Consider the following 17,004-nt stretch of genomic DNA (forward strand, 5'->3'; position numbering starts at 1 on the left):
TGTTAAGGCTATTAATTACCAAAGTACATTTTACTAAGGCAGTACTATAATTGCATCTATTTTATATGCTTTGAAATACAGTAACAGTACATTTTTAGGAGACAGTTACTAAAATATCTATTAATGTTTTACAAAGACAGAAATAATTTTTAAAACCATTTTTCTTCATATGACCAAAATAGCTTCCATCCAGCACAAAAAAATATAAAGTATGTAATGCACCTATCTTATTTCAGACAATAAACAAGTTCTATACATGGCGTTTACAGGAGACTTACACAATTTGACAACAATCTCATTCTGACTGGATACATTAAGAACTAGCTTCATTATCAAGTGTGAAATTCTTTAGGGAATGTACAAACTGTGAAGACAGAACCTTACACAAAATGGTAAGACCTGAAAAGATAACAGTTTAGCACTTCCCATAGATCCACTGATACTGAATGTGAAATTATCCCCCTCAAGTTCCTCCCTGGTGTGTTTTACCTGTCTCCTTGAGGATTGTCCTGAGCAGGTTTGTGCACAAAGGTATTCTTCTTTCTCTGAGAAAGACCCTCCTGAACAATCACAGAAATGTGATTATCTGGCTACAGCCCTCCATCTCCTCAACCCCCCCCAGTTCTTCCCCTATTCAGTAAGAAGCAATGCAGCATGAGATTGATTTGTACAGAGAGCAAAGCAGGCAAAAAGAAGAGGAATTGTTTTTTGCCTAGCTGCTTAGTAGCAAACACATTCCAATTCTAGAAGGAAGGATATTGCAGCAAAGATGTACCAATTAAGCCTCTCCCTCACAGCAACAAGGCAAAAAAAGCTCTCCTCCCCTCTCAAGAAAAATGCAGAAAGGGAAATCAAGTATTAGGGACTATTTTGCATGAAGCCACTCAAGTAAAACACTGATGCCACCAGCTAAAGCAGGTCTCTATCACACAAGTTGGTCTGGCTGTGTAAGGTTTATTGTGTTGAAAACAGTCACATTCAAATAACTTCTTTGGGTTCTTCCAAAACAATAGCAAAACGAAGAGACTACATGAGCATAACATGTTTTATTGAATAAAATTCTGCTTCTAATATTTACACAGTGAAGTCTAGATGTAGCCTAGTGAAGCACGGCAATGTGCAATTTTCATTCAACATCTGGAATATCTTTGAATACATCTGAAAGTACTTACTGTAACAATCACCTGCCCATCACTGATTTCATAATAAGGAAAATTTGAACTTGCTGAAGAATAGCCAAGATGAACATTTAGGATAGCTGAGTTAAAAGAAAAGTCTGCTATGTAAATTCCAAACCCAAAAGATCTGATTAAATGTCAAGAGTTTTGAAGGCAGCTTCTGTATTTCCCTGTTGTTCTTCTCCTCTCTGCAGAAAAAGATGACAAAATAAATTATAAATGTGAAGACTGAAGCTAATATCTGCACATTAAACAGACAGCTCACTCCAGGGTAATCTTAGTTTTTAAATTCATAATGTCCTAACTTCAAGGTGTATGAACTAAAACAAATTACTATCAATTACTTACTGATTTTGTATTAAATACTATTTCATGTCTGCCAGGGTAGACCCACAGAAATTAGAAATGCTGCAAATGATACCTAGAGTCAGCACAGCACACCACTAATTATTGCCATTTACTCAAAGAAATTTAAGATGAACTACCTTCCCTCCTACTCTAGAATGTTCAGCATTAAATGTTTTGTATTTTTTCTACTAGATATAGTCTCATTCTACTGTTACAGAGAAGAGGGGTCTGGTAAAGAAACTATAGGCAACACCTTTCCTGTTTACAGGGATTTTTTTAGGATAATTTCATTATTGATCTTGCTTGAGTTCTCAGCAATGTCTGAATGCAAGTACAGATTTGCAGCAGCCATACTAACAGTCTAACTCATAGCTCTAGTAGAGTGGTATCTTATATGTGGACTACTCACTTGGAAGAAAGACATGATTCACTGACCACCTGTATGATTTTTGTCATCCAGAAGGAAAGGATTATAAACCAGGAATGTTGTGTCCTACTCAAGTTTCTGGAGGTTGTTTATTCTAGTGGGTTACAGATAGCTCTTATTAAGCAGGCAGTCTTGTCTGCCACATTTTTGATTTATGTATTGAAAGAAAAAGGTTGTTAGTCCCAGGTTAAAAAGATCTTGCACAGTCTCTCATATCTTATTTACCAAACAGGGAGAGGAAGTACAGTTGTCCTGTCCTCATGCTAACCTGTATGAAGTCCTGCCAAACAGCCAGGAGTGCAAGGAAGACACAATTACTAACTAAAGTACCTTCCAGGTCCCTTCCTGTTTCCCAGCACAACCAATTTCAACTGCATGCTTGGAAGGAAAAATAAATTTAAACCAATCCCGTAAGATCCCCTAACATCACCTAACCTTTAAGCACCAAGATTAAACTTCTCATACAATAGTTCTGCAATGAAGTTTAGTGTGCTGCATTTTACTATTACAGTGGCTCTCCATGAACACACACACTCTTATGGAGGTAAAGTGAAACCTAGCTTTAAAATTCAGAATTTGACAAGAAAACAAAATATGCAAATGTGGTAGTAAAAGCTGCAAAATTAACAGAAATGCACTTAAATACTTGCCATTTCGATGCTACAGTCAGCCTTCAACGTGTTTGTGAACAAGAGCATATTTTATAAATCTTGTCACTATTTTCTTTGGTTTCATGGCTATCTTCTGTTTCTTCTTTTAGGGTTTTTTCCCTCAAACAAACAGCCAGACACTGTTCCATTTACCCAGGAAATGTATATCCATCCTAATCTCACTGCTTTTTTATCTTTATCTGTTTTCCAACTACAGAGAGTTATCTGGAACACAGCTGCCTATCTGGAAGCTATTTCTCATATACTTAACATAGTTAGAAATTTTAATAACTGAGGAGCTGCTGAAAGACAGAGACTTTGCTCTTGCCTGTCTCGTTGGCGAGGTACACAGGACACATTAACAAACACTGTCTTTATGCAGGAAATCCATCTGTACTGACAAACTCAAGATAAGCAACTACCTGTGTGTGAGATGCTGTCAACATAGGCTGAACAAAACTAAATGTACATTAAGATAACATTGCTAACTTTAGAAATTATTAACCACAGTACCCAGATATTTTTACTTTTCTAGTTCTCTCTCCCCTACCCCACTGAGGGGAAATGAGAGAGGCTGTGTGGAGCTGTATTGCCAGCTGGGGTTAAACCACAACACCAGCTTGACCATTTCTGTAACTCAAAAGCCAACCCTACGCACATCTTCACCTCAGGGAAATCCTAGCTGCCCTGCCTCTCCAACAGTAGGACATGAAGGGGCCCAACCCCTCTAACATCCAGAAGGACTGGCTGTGCTCAAATCCACACAAACTGTATAACCATTTCTTAGAACAATATATGAGATGGTTTGGAACACTTAAATCCATCACTGTACCAATGGCAAGTAACAAATGTTACCATGAGTACAAAAATAAGCAAATATAAAGCAATCCTTTAATTTCTTAGAAACATAAGTGAGCTACCTCACAGGCAAACTCGGTGGAGTTGACAGCAGAATGGAGGTCTGTTGCAACTGCTGTGTCAAGTATGTAAGACCAATGTATAGCAGACAGAAAAATAAGGGAATACTCCCCTGAAATGTGCCTTACAACAAGGAACATTAATGTTCTCTCATAGAAAAACACAGAAAAACTTTGAGCAGCTCATTCTGTGACACTAACATGTAGTCACACCAACCAAAATATATGGTGCTATGGGCCTCAACATCTGGGTGTTTTGTTAGACAAAGCAGAAAGCAGAGTTTTCTGTGTCTTGACACTGTTTTTCAGACAACCTCTAATAAACCTGCTCTTTAACATGCTAAGTCCAGGTAAATTTTTTAGACCAGGGTTAGTGTGGATTTCCAGTGTCGAAACTGGGCTGTGCGCAAATTCAATGCAATCTCAGAACCCATTTTTCCCTCACTTTACCATCCTGCAGAGGAACAAGGGGTTAACTATGTCTCTGAACAAACAAATGCCCTCAGTTTGTCCCCCTGTTTTTATAGAGGACCAAAGGTTTGGTCCTTTGGTTTCCTCTGAAAAGGAACAAATCAGAGGCTACCTAGCATGAGCCAGTAACTTGCCTCGAGGAACAGATACAACCAAACCATTCTCCTTATGTAAGATACCCTGACTTTGCTACAGAGGTGCCAAACAAAAAAGGAAATAAATCTTTAATGGGGTTACTTCAACCCAGAACAAAGGCAAGGACAACTGTTATAAAAAGAAGAGCACTGATTACATATTCTACAAAAAATATGACAGGTCCGAAAACAGCTTTACTTTTAATTCCAAGGAAATGAGATGCACTAAGAACTGCATCACCAGCTGGGCAAGGGAGGGGATTGTCCTGCTCTGCTCTGCTCTGGGGCAGCCTCACCTCCAGTGCTGGGGGCAGCTCTGGGCACCACAATGTCAGAAAGACATTAAACTATCAGAGAGTGTCCAAGGAGGGCAACAAAGATGGGGAAGGGCCTTGAGGGGAAGCTGTGTGAGGAGCAGCTGAGGGCACTGGGTCTGTTCAGCCTGGAGGAGACTGAGGGGAGGCCTCACTGCAGTTACAGCTTCCTTGTGAGGGGACAAGAAAGGGCAGGCACTGATCTCTTCACTCATTATAAGGCAGGACTAAAGGAAACAGCATGAAGCTGAGTCAGGGAAGGTTTAGGTTGGATATCAGGAAAAGGTTCTTCACCCAGAGGGTGACTGGGCATTGGAACAGGAAACTTAGAGAAGTGATCATAGCACCAAGCATGAAAGAGTTTAAGAAGCATTTGGGACAACAATCTTAGGTACGTGATGGGACTGTTGGGATGTCTTCCCCAGGGCCAGGAGTTGGACCCAATGATCCTGATGGTTCCCTTCCAATTCAGCATATTCTGTGATTCTATGAAATGCTCTGGTATGTCAGTAATAAGCCATTTTTATGTATGAAAAAGTAGAACTACATTATTTTTTGCAGAAATTGCATCACTGGTAGCAATCCCATTTCTCATACACAAACTCTGCTTTTGAAGGAAACAGAGCAGAAACAAAAATGTCTCCTGAAAGCAACTCTGGGAGTTGGAGATGAGGGTTTGAATCCTTTCTTCCTGAGACAGGCTGGTGGGGTAACTCTAAGAAGGGGTTTAATCTTCAATCTTTGACTTACAAGACCAATGTTTTTATAAACTATTAGAGTCAATTAGAGTTTGAGCATTTTATTTTCTAGGGCGGCCGCAAGGGGGAATAAAACTAGGATGATTGTGAAGTAAGTGAATGAGGCTTGTTGGCCAATGATGATGAATGGGTGTTCTACTGGTTGGCTGCCTACTCAGGTTAGAATGAGGATGTTAGCAACTAGAGTTCAGAATAAGATTTGTGATAGAGGGTGGAAAGTTATTGATGGCAGTTTTGATGTGTGTAGTAATGGAGTGAGGAACAGGAGGAGGATTGAGGCGGCTAAGGCTAGCATGCCTCCTAGTTTGTTTGGGATGGATCGGAGAATGGCATAGACGAATAGGAAGTATCATTCTGATTTGATGTGGGGAGAGGTTTAACATTATGGTATTGGTAACCTTCTATCCATGCCTCTAAATTTACTTCACAGTTTCATGTAGAGGTAAAACAGACAGAAGATGGCACCCGTCATTTAGGGCCCACCTTGGCCCTCCTGTCTTGGGTGTCAACAGCTAAAAATCCCTTGCCTGTCCATTATAGTTTCTGTTGTTTTCTTCTTCTCATTTCTCATGGACAAGATCCATCAAGACTGTATCTCAAAAACCAGGTTACTTTGTTCAGTTAAAGGAAGCACAGAATACATTTTGTTAACACATTTTCTAAACTGTTAAACTTTGGTCATTATACACCAGAAGTTCCCCCACAGCACAATTCTAAATCCTCATCAGCCCACTCCATAGTCAAATGTTACTTAGTATAATATTATAATGAAACAAAAGATGTTACAGACTGCGAGTAACAGACACAGGAATATGTATTATTTCACACTCTGTAAACAGAAATCTTCAAGCATGATTAAATTACATTGAAGACCGTAAAGAAAAATTATTTTTATAATAAATATTAAACAATAGTACTTCAACAGAACTGTACGACACTACAGATGCTTCACATTATTTCCAGTGGTTTGTGTGTGTTTACAATACAGAGCCAACATTCAGAGTAAATTGGGTGTTATTTGTACGTTGCAGGATTACAGGCTACACTGAGGAGTGAAAAATTATAAAATTTAACATTGTGGTTTGCCTATGAAGTAACTCTTGAGTATTCTAATAGAGATTAAAATATATTCTTTGCATAAGTATTCTTTTCACCCTTTGCTTTGTACTCTTTTCACTTCTCAAGATTCAAGACACTTAATATTCAAATTGATTAAGCAAGGTAATTAATTTTAAACACTGATTTCAATGGCAGTACTCAAAAATATTCAAATGCCTTTAAGACTGAAGGCCCAAAGCTGTAAGAGGCAAATCTTATTAAAAATAAGATTTTTAATTAAACAAATAAATTAAATAAATAATGTAATAACAAATAAATTAATTAAATAAACAAGTAGTACTATAGGCCCAAACCTTACAGTAATCCTGTCAGAAACCTTGCAGGTAACCTGCCAGTACAAGCTGTTATTCCTCACCTGTACTATTGCTCAGTAGTTAATCATTCTTCTAAGAGCATCATAGCATTTCCATTTGTCTGGGATGTAGAAAGGCTCAAAGATGTGAGGGAAGGGAGTGTCATAGCCACATACTCTTGCAATAGGAGCTTCTAAATTCAAAAAGCATTCCTCCTGTTAACAAAAATACAGAATAAATGTTAGCAAGGACATTCTTTTCAGGAGTCTTGAATCACAAATTGGGGTCATATGAACTTTGCCAGACAGACAGTCCTGGAAACTCAGAAGTTCTATTTATATCACAAAATAAGTAGCCATAACCAGAATAGTCTTCCTCTTGCACAAAGGTCCTAATTAAAAATACAAATCATATTAATGTTATTTTCATTCTCTGCATGTGTGCTGCATTAAATCATAGCCAGATTATATTTAGTACATCTGCTATACATTCAGACAACTCCTGCCAAGAAACAAATATTTTAGGAGCAAAGGAGTAAGAGTCTCTTTCCTGTGCCACTTTTAAGCATATAGAAAAATTATATAATCTAAGAGTGCATATTATTTGTTGGATAAAGGAACACCATATTCAAAATTCTTTCAACTTTTAGATTATTAAGGCTCTGTCTAAGCATTAAGCAGTAAGGAAAAGTAAGTGGATTTGCATATCTCCAACCTTTCAGTCAAATCCATGCTCTACTCAACCCTCTACAATTTGTGTTCTACTTGGAGATCAGATTTGATAATGATTCATAATGTTTCATTACTTGACCTAGAAGAGCACAAAATATTACAAACACCACATTAATTTGAAAGTAACCTGTAAATATGTAACATTATCAGCCTTAATAACCAAATAAATAGTAGGGTTTCCATCTTCTTATTCTCAAGTGCCAGAATGATGGCATGGACCACAAATACCTGCAAGAAGTGGATGTAGAAATAACTTAGCCAGACCAAACTGATGTTGATGGTAATTTTCAGCTCCCTTTTCTCCCCATATCTTTAGTATAGGTATTTGCTTTCCAAAGCAGATAAATGAAGTGATAAAACATGTCTCCTCCTGGTCTCTCCTTTATGGCGTGCAGCAACTGAGAAATCCTGGCCAACTTCCCCTGTACTTGGCTCAGCAAAATGGAAGATGAAGTATTATCTACCGGTCCTTTTCCGCCAGGCCCACAGGGAAAACAGTTTAAAAGGTTTTCTACAAATGCTTGAACGAAAAGTTAAAATGCTTTTCTACAAACGAGTGCCAAGTATTTTCTCAGACTGATGAACTGTTTTAAACGCACGTTGCCTTGCAGTCCATGGCAGCCTAATTCCACTTACTGTGCTTTCTATACATCACTGTTTGGCAGTATAGAAGGTACTGGTAACACACTGAGATCTCAACCTTTCACTCCAGCATTGTGAGATGGGTTTTTCTGGACCATGAACCAAAGTAAAAAGTCCAAGAAGTCATGTGATTGCACACAGTATCAATTACACTTCATAGTGCATTAATGCACCTAGAAAACTTCACACTCTGAGTAGGTCTGAGGTAAAAGATAAAGGCAAACAATATAAATATTTTTGAGCTCCATTTCTAGGCAGTCTTTTCTTTGCAAAGCAAAAGATTCACATCAACACAAAACCCTGGAAAGCAGAGTGTAGTAAGTCCTTTATCTGTCCATGAGATAGATCATGACATCCTACTCTGACCTGCTGGCAAGGGTAATTTTGATACTAAACAGACCTTGATTCTCATGTTGTAACTGACCAGTAAGACACGACAATAGATTTTGGAGCATGCCAAAACTGACTGCCCAATCCACCTGTCAGTTGCATTACACCAAAACATGCAAGTATATTCTAGACCTGCAGGCTCCCAGCCCTGCAGTGCTGTTTTCAAGTGCCCAACACAGACCACTATCTAGAAGAAAGACTGTTTAAACAAACTGATATCTCCCCAGGAAAGATATTAGGAAAAAACTTTAAAGTTAAATGGTTTTTGAAGTAAAGTAGTAGGCATGGGATTTCTGGTTCAGTGTAAAATGTTTAGTTTTGAAAACCTGTATGAAAAAGTCATACTCTATTAGCACAATATCCATAACCTCCAAAATTCAATTAAAGTAAAAAATTATTATTTTGTAAGAAAAGTGTTTATGAAACCAACAGCTATAGTTATTAGTTCAATCTATTGAAATTTTTTTAATGTAAAAAAATCCAACAAAACATTAAATTGCTGCTCTTGCCCTGCTTCCTAACTGCAGAAGCCAAATTCTGGCCTCAGTTATTCAATATGACTTTTGCCAATTTTCCTTCATTTGCTTGATTTTCACCGAAAGCTTTCTGGAAAATATATTATTATATTAAGATATAAAGGCATATAATTGGTCACATAATTCTATTTGAACATTCGCTGCTTAATACACTCTCATTAAGACTTTTCAAAACATCTTAAGAGCACAGGTCACAATAAAAATGTGTTCTTGAAATTCACAGCAATCAGTCAAATGTATCACACATGCAACACTTTAAAACAATCACATGCCTTGATTTTTTAGAATAGGACCTAAAACCAAGGACTTCCTGGATGTTACATAATTGTATGTGAAACGGATCCTCCAGTATGTGGTACACTCAATCTATTTCCCCAGATTACAATGTCTCAGTATGCTAATATAGAAAATTTTATCCACGTTTCTTTTAGCTTTATTTAAAAGCATATTTTACTTTTATCAGAGATACAGGTACTCATTGCTAAATCAGGGTTCTAAGTTAAAAACTTTTAAAAATCTTTGAATGAGAACTGCAGACATTTACAGAGATATATACTTGTACAAAAAGGATAAAATAAAAAATCAAGTCCATTATTGGGCATTGGTGAAAGAAAACATTACTCATCCATCTGCAATGTATGGAAAAATAAAGCAATCTCATCTGCTGTTTGGAGGAAGTGCTTTCAGGCACCTAGGCAAGAAGAAGATAGTTAAAAGAGGGGTGTTTTTGCTCCAGCCTGTCCTTCCTCTGAAGGGAATCTCTACAAATCTACAGTCACAGTAAAAAGATCTTCAAATGCAAACACTTTGCTAAGTAAGTACTGGTAAATGAAACTATTTAATGCATAGCTAGCAAATCAGGCAAATTCAAACTCGGTCTTCCCCCATTGCAATCCTAATTTCTTTTTTTCTATATTTTGGATCTATTTCATTTACCACTGTAGCTGGCATGGATTAAAATCCATCAATAGGATTTTTTAAATTATTTTTAATTTCTGTTGTGTGTAGAATACTTCCTAAGTGAGAAAGCTTTCCTTTAAAAATAAATTACTTCTGCAATATATTATGTCCTCAGAGTCTCTCCCACACTATTATTATTTTGCAATACTACAAGTACCCCAAAAACAGCTACTCAGAATTAACAGCTACTAGAATTCCAGAAGGCATCTACATGAGACCACTGATTTTACAACTCCTTCTTGAGTACAGGAATTTACTTTATGAAGGATGATAAACAAAAAGTTTATATAAAAGGCTAATATGAATAGCATGAGTTAGATGGAACTCTTGATGTTTATTGTGGTATTATAGCTATTATAATAAAAAGAAGACTAAACATAAAGTCCATTACACAAGGCAAACTGTAGGAACATTCTTCATGCAGGAATACTCATTTTTTGGCTGACAATTACAACAAAATTTAGACTCAGAAATTCATTTGCAAATAAATTGCAGGATGCAAAGCTTTAATTAAATTGTGGTCAGTACTGTCAATTAGAACTCTGAATTTTGCCATCTCATCTACAGATTATAAAATTTTAAAAAACACGCATTTAATTATAGAACTTTTCAGAGGGAGAACTTACTGCATCAGAGTTTCAGTTTCTGTTCTGGATTTTTATTCAGATTTATTTATGCTGTTGCCATGAACTCAAGTGTGGGGCTTAAACAGTTAAGAAAATTTATTTCAGACCACTTTTTTTGTGATTGTTACTTCTATATTATCAATTACTTCCACATACAGATTTTCAACAGTAAATTACCTATTATTTAAAAAATAAGATTAAACCTATTATAGGTTAACAATGAACACGGAAATCTCATTTATAATAAAATCTGTTCTTTAACTCATAACTTATATTTTCAAAAGAAGCTTTCCAAAGACGTTTTCAATCAAGCCCCATTTTATAAAATGTGGATTTCATGCAATAAAGCTGACACTAAATAAAGACTAAACGTCTTTTTCCTTGGTTTCTGCTTAAAAATGTCTTATTTTAAAAATCTACTTTTTATAACAGCAAAGTCAAACGTCTTCAGTTTTCATAGGTTTCTCAGTTGCAGTACAATACCTTCCTTTACAGCTGCAAGCACCAAATGCTACACATTTTAAACACAATTTGCTTTGATAACAAATATATGTCACATTCCTATGAACAGTCACTTCTACGAGCTACATAAGTACTATACAATGCACCCACGAGATATTCTCAATTTGAGATATGAGTAGAGAGAGTGATCTATACATTCTTTCTTCAGAGGAACTTTTTTTTCCAACAGCTTAGCCATTTTTGTCTTAAAGTACTTTTATAAATCTTTTCCTGATAGTTACAACCATGACACAATTTTTCCTCAGAGAACTCCGCAGATGTATGTTATAAACTTTTAACTTCTATCAAATATTTTTCTCCTGTTCAAATCACTCTAAGACTATATAACTTAGCACAGATTAATAATGATCCATTTTATTTGTTACCAATTCTTTGAATATATGTAATTAATATCTTGTCAAATACATAAAAATAGTTAGCTGCTAAAATTATTTATTTTGTAATTGCCAAAAGAGATCATACTTTTACTTACAAAATACTTCAGTAATTATAAAACAAAGAAAAATTTAGGGGGAAAAAAATGTCCGTTCTGTGTAATTAATTGCCTTGCCATTAAAATGTAATTAACTGCAAATATTGTCTTTGCAGTAATAAATCATATAAAGGAGTATTTATAGAATAATTCAAATTTATTCCATAAAAGATAAAGTATTATTATAACATAAAATGAACAATTCATACACAGGCTTGAAGATTGCTTTCAAATTTCATTTGAGACAGCTTAAAAAATGAATGGAAAAATCTTTAATTACCCAATACAAAACTGGTATGGACTATTAAATTTTCCTTATCAAGTTAACAACAGAACCACTCCAACAGACATTGACAGCAAGATCATTAACTTGAAGCTGTTGGCTGAGTTGTCTTGGTGGCAGAACTGCACAAAGAAATCGGCACTGCATGCCCAAGGTATTTACAATACCAAACGAAAAAAAGGAAAACCCACAAACTAAACAAACCCAAAACTTTATTTATGTCAAAGAATTATCTTTTCAACAAGGAGGAAAATAAATAAAAAGTAATTTTTATTTCTTCACAACCTAATCCTGTGTTTTATGCAAAAAGTCAAAGACTTTTTATGAAAATACTATACCACTTAAATTGATTCTGGTAGAATCTAGGACTAGAATTGAAATATATTCAACTCAGAAGAACACACAAGGAGGAATTAAGGTCTTCCTGGTAAATGTATAATTTGCATTGTTTGGGGTATGAGGTGCAGCAGCCAGTACAATTCTTCTCCACAAAATAAAGGGCACAGGACAGATACACACCAGAGGATGTGGAATGACTTGCAGATTATGGAATATGCTACTTTAATTTAACCATAAGAATGTCTTCTGGCAAGTCAAGTTTTTGATAATTAATTGCAATTCGCTAAATGATCACCTCCCATCTTTTTGCTACAAATACTAGAAATACTATCTTTTTCCAAGGCAATTATGGTATGTATTATGTATGCAGAATATGACAAAATTATTCAAACAGAAGTTGTTCCTCTATATAGCAGCAAACCACCTTACAGCAAAGTTACTACAAATTCTTTTATTCTATAGGATATTCCAAGTTTCCTGTGCACTTTTTAAGTGGCAGTTATAAATATTTGCAGCAGGACCCACATATTTTCTAAAAGCATACCTGAAGCGCCAGAGCTAGAATGATTCCCCAGGCCCATGAGTATCTGAACATTCTTGCCTTTTTTAGCTACTTGGCATTACTAACTGATCTGTTCAGTAAATGATCCTGCAAACTGCTACACGTACAATAACATGGCTGGATAATACAAGGGAAATCAACAGAGCTGAAGGGCCTGCACAAAATTATTCTTACGTGAAATTGTTTGCAGATCACAGGTCATTTTTCTGCATGAAAGAGCAGCTGTTCTGTACAACAAACGTTTGTTAAGATTTGCAGTAAAGATTAACCTACTTCTAATTACTTCCTACCTTTTAATAACAAAGCTAGAAATATGCTACCAAGGTAATCAAACTTTATACTTTTCGATCATCATTTATCACCTACCATTCTAATAACTTATTTAAGTATTTTGTGAAAACATCTTCTGGTTAAGCTCAGCATGCCAAAAGTGACTGGAAGGATTTGCTGCTAAGAGTTTTAATACTCAGCGAGTGGTATTTTTATTTTTACAGCTGTTGAGGCAGCTGAGAGATTCTTGCAAAGACAGCCTTGTCAGTCTACGTATCTGGCACAGTAAAATTCTCGTGGAAGTATTTCGCTCAACACACACTAATGAACTTCAAAGGAAATGCAATTTCAGCTGCTGTTACCAAACAATTTAAACCAGCACATTTCCCTTTTCATACTGAAGCATTTGCATTTTGGGACAGTGCAGTGAGAATGATGCTGTCAATGTGACTGTCACCAAATCCTTCCCCAGGGCAAACCTACAGCTTGGCCAGGCAGCCAAGGCACAAATACAAAGGAATCATCCCATCCTCTCATCAAAAGGTTAGGGCTTACCTCATATCTTTACCGAATTTTTTACATGATCACCTTTGCAAAACAGGCTCAGAGTGGAGGGGATTATTAGATCACACAAAGATAGAAGGAATTTCATGGTGTATTATTTAAACCAAGTCATCATTTTACTTATAAATTCAAGTTATCGGAAGACGCCTGATGGTTCAAGCCCTCGGGTAGAAGAATTCTAGTGAAAAGCTTCAAGTTAATAATAAATATTCTCTCATACAAAGGCAAAATTAACAGTTATGAAATCTGACTGGCGAGAATAGACATGATTTTTATTCTACAGAAAAAGTTTTAAAAGTTGGAGAAAAATGTAATGAGGTTTTAATATAAAGGTTTATGCAAAAAATTACACAGAAATACTAAAATAACTATATTAGAGACTGAGCTTTTGGGTACAGGTTAAACTAAAAAGCATGAAATAATTATTTATCCAAATTTCTTAGAGTAATTAGCTTTTCTTCTTTCCTAGAGGGATGCAATTTTTTATAGTTTTGATCATTCTACACTTCATTTCCTAAATTACTATTCAAACAGGCTATATTGATATTACAGTGTAATGAAAAATTGCCAACAAAACAAATGAAAACAAGACCTCTAAGAAAATAAGAAATTAATACTTCATTAATTTTTGCAGCTATAAATACTCAATGCAACTCTGTTACAAAAGACCTGCAAATTAAACATTTTTATTTTAAAATGTTTAATAAGACCATAAACAGTTCACATTACATCTCTTAATTTAAAAACTGATCCAAAAATGAAGACAAAGAATAACACATTTTGGAGGCTATTAAATTTTGAGTTTCTTTTATGCCAGAAAAAATAGTTGAAAATTATTGCCCTGATTTCGAGGAGTCGATGAAATGCATGTATAAAAACAAATGTGTGGGACCTGCAACATATTCAGCAATATTAAACACAGAAATACAGATAACAGAATTAATTATTTTTACACAAGAGAGAAGCATACCATAGATGTCAAATGTATATTTTAGGAGTCTCACTGAAGTTTTCATTGGATTAAGCCCAAGTATTTCACTTGGTCTATGTTTTTGATCATTTAAATAAATTTCTTAAAATGGTTATGTGAACTTTATTTTTATGCTAAATCATTTACACAAATTTAATTTTCACCCCACTAATGAACTTACTGTTTTTAAGTTGAAACTACAAATCTTTTATATAAGCTAACATATGTCTTCTATCAATGTTATCAATTGTACAGTGGAATTTCTTAAAGAACAAAGTAAAATACCGACACAGCTGCCTTACTGTGAAGCACCTCTCATAATTTTCTTCTTTTCTGTTTCAGTTAGCACTCAACATAAAATTGCCATGAATTAAATGCAAAAATAATCTACTGGTAGTACTGCAAAAGGAAAATTGCAATAGAGTTCACACTGAGATATTTTTTTTCCGCCTATATGTCTGCTAAACAATAAAAAAAAGTGTTTCTCTCATGCAAGTACTTGAGAGAAATTCTCAGTTTATTCACTAAATTTTTTGCAGAACTCAATCCATCAGGACTCTACTGGACTAGACATCTCTAACAAATTACATTCAATAGCATAATACATAAAATCAGAATATATAAAACAGTACTATAGTACAAATGGACATTAATTTACTCTTTACAAGGTCTGATTTTATTAAGCTAATTATTACACGGCAATCCTAATTTCCATCTGCCCTAAAAAAAAAAAAAATTAGTATTATATTAAGGCAGGATTTTTTGACAATTAGTGTTCCCTATGTCAGATTTTAATTTTTTTTAACATAGCTCTTGAAGTACATTGGGCTTCTGGCTACATCCAGTACTGTGATTGTACAGTAGCATAAACTCTAACCTCCTGCAATCACAGAGACTGTGATACATGACATACAAGAGGAAGCATAAAGGGAGAACCCAAAATGTAGAATTCTGTGAAAGTCTGGGATTTTATTTCCTTTGCTAGTGACCAAACTCACCACTGCTTGAGTCAGGCTTCCTGTCACCTAAAATCACTACTGATGTCAGAAGTGAGGGATTAGGTGCACTTACACTGATGTACTCTTCCAGCTGGGCAACCACAAAATCAAAGCACATTTTTAAACAACAGTTATCCAGCCATGGACATTTCTGTGCCCACCTGCCCATATGCCTGATTTTCTCTCAACAAATGAGACCACCAGGCCGTGCACAGCTGAAGTTGGAGCTTTTTCCCTGGACTTCTGATAAAGAGTAAGGATATGAAACTTGGCAAGGTCTCAGAACTGAAGACCTGTCTCTGACATCACAGAAGGCCAGAGCTTCTATCACAAATTGATATTGATATATTTGACTGTATTGTACTGCATTGTGGTGATAATACTATAATGTGATTATTGCTGTTTTTATTCACACTCCTTCTGTGTGACAGGTCATCTTGAAACTCTTTTTCTAATTTCAAGCTATTAATGTCAGATCCATTCATATATAGTTTTCCCCCAGTATTACTTTAGCAAACACTTTTCTGCTGGTTACCTTTGCTTATTTTCCCAGTAAATTTATAAACAGGAGTTACATTCCTTTAGTCTTCCTTTTGAGAGTGGAAAGAAGGCAGGCACTATCAAGCTATTTTCACAGAGCAAGATCTCCACGGCTTCTGATGACCCTAACAGCTCCTGACTCATGTCACCTGGTTTCAATACTTATTTTAAAAAACTAGTTCACTACACCACTGTCTTCTGCAACAAAATAAGTCCTTACCATTTCTACCATAAGGGCCTCTCCTAACACACTTGTCTTTTTATCCACCTGCAGGATATACAACTGAGCTGAAGCCAACTGATACACCAGCTCTTCCTCTTTCACCCAACAAATCATTTATAAGTTTATGCTTAAAAAAGTTAGGAGTTCCTAGCCATGCAGAAACTCTGCCCCTGAGACCCTCCATATTGCCCAGGTTCATTATAGGATTCTAATTTTTACTATGTCAATAATAGACTGACTTTGTGACTTCAGAATTCTGTGTTTTTAACTAAGAGATAAAAAAAGGTTAAGATCTAATTAAGTCTTTAAAAATGCTTCTTTTTACAAATTGGTGATATTTTTGAGAGCCCACCATACCACAATCCCCACATCATATACCTTGCAGTTCTTGTACTGACATGATTTTGTAATGTCAGGATCTAATCTGTCAGGTTAATCTGCCACAATATACACTCACTGTATAAAGCCCAGCAATTCACTGACAAATTAAATTTAAAAAACGTGAGGCTGACAACATTTTTATCAGAGCACAATAACACAAGAAAATTAGTACTTCATGCTTTTAGAAGGGAATTATTTGTCAAGACTGAAAACCAGTATTCAAAAAAATCCAGCCAGTACAGAAGTTATGGGGCTTTTCTCACTGTATTTGGTGAGATTTTTCACTGGTCAGATGGTAGAAATAAAGTCAACCAATCCTGCTAACAACAGTAAGAATGAAACATGCAGACACTGCAGATATGGGTTTAGATCACTAAAGATCCAGT

General features: G+C 35.6%; 1 protein-coding gene across 1 annotated transcript in view; it reads right to left on the reverse strand.

Moving 5' to 3' along the window:
- Window positions 1–937: 937 nt before the first annotated feature.
- The window catches only part of BCKDHB (branched chain keto acid dehydrogenase E1 subunit beta), a 109,656-nt gene continuing 93,589 nt past the window's right edge, over window positions 938–17,004 (reverse strand). The window contains exons 10-11 of the mRNA XM_058021015.1: window positions 6,672–6,824; window positions 938–1,366 (exon numbers count right to left, since the gene is read on the reverse strand). Coding sequence (XP_057876998.1) covers window positions 6,684–6,824 — 141 coding nt within the window. The 3' untranslated portion in view covers window positions 938–1,366; window positions 6,672–6,683. The remainder of the gene's footprint in view (window positions 1,367–6,671; window positions 6,825–17,004) is intronic.

Source organism: Melospiza georgiana, chromosome 3, assembly GCF_028018845.1.
Source record: "Melospiza georgiana isolate bMelGeo1 chromosome 3, bMelGeo1.pri, whole genome shotgun sequence".
Lineage (NCBI taxonomy): Eukaryota > Metazoa > Chordata > Aves > Passeriformes > Passerellidae > Melospiza > Melospiza georgiana.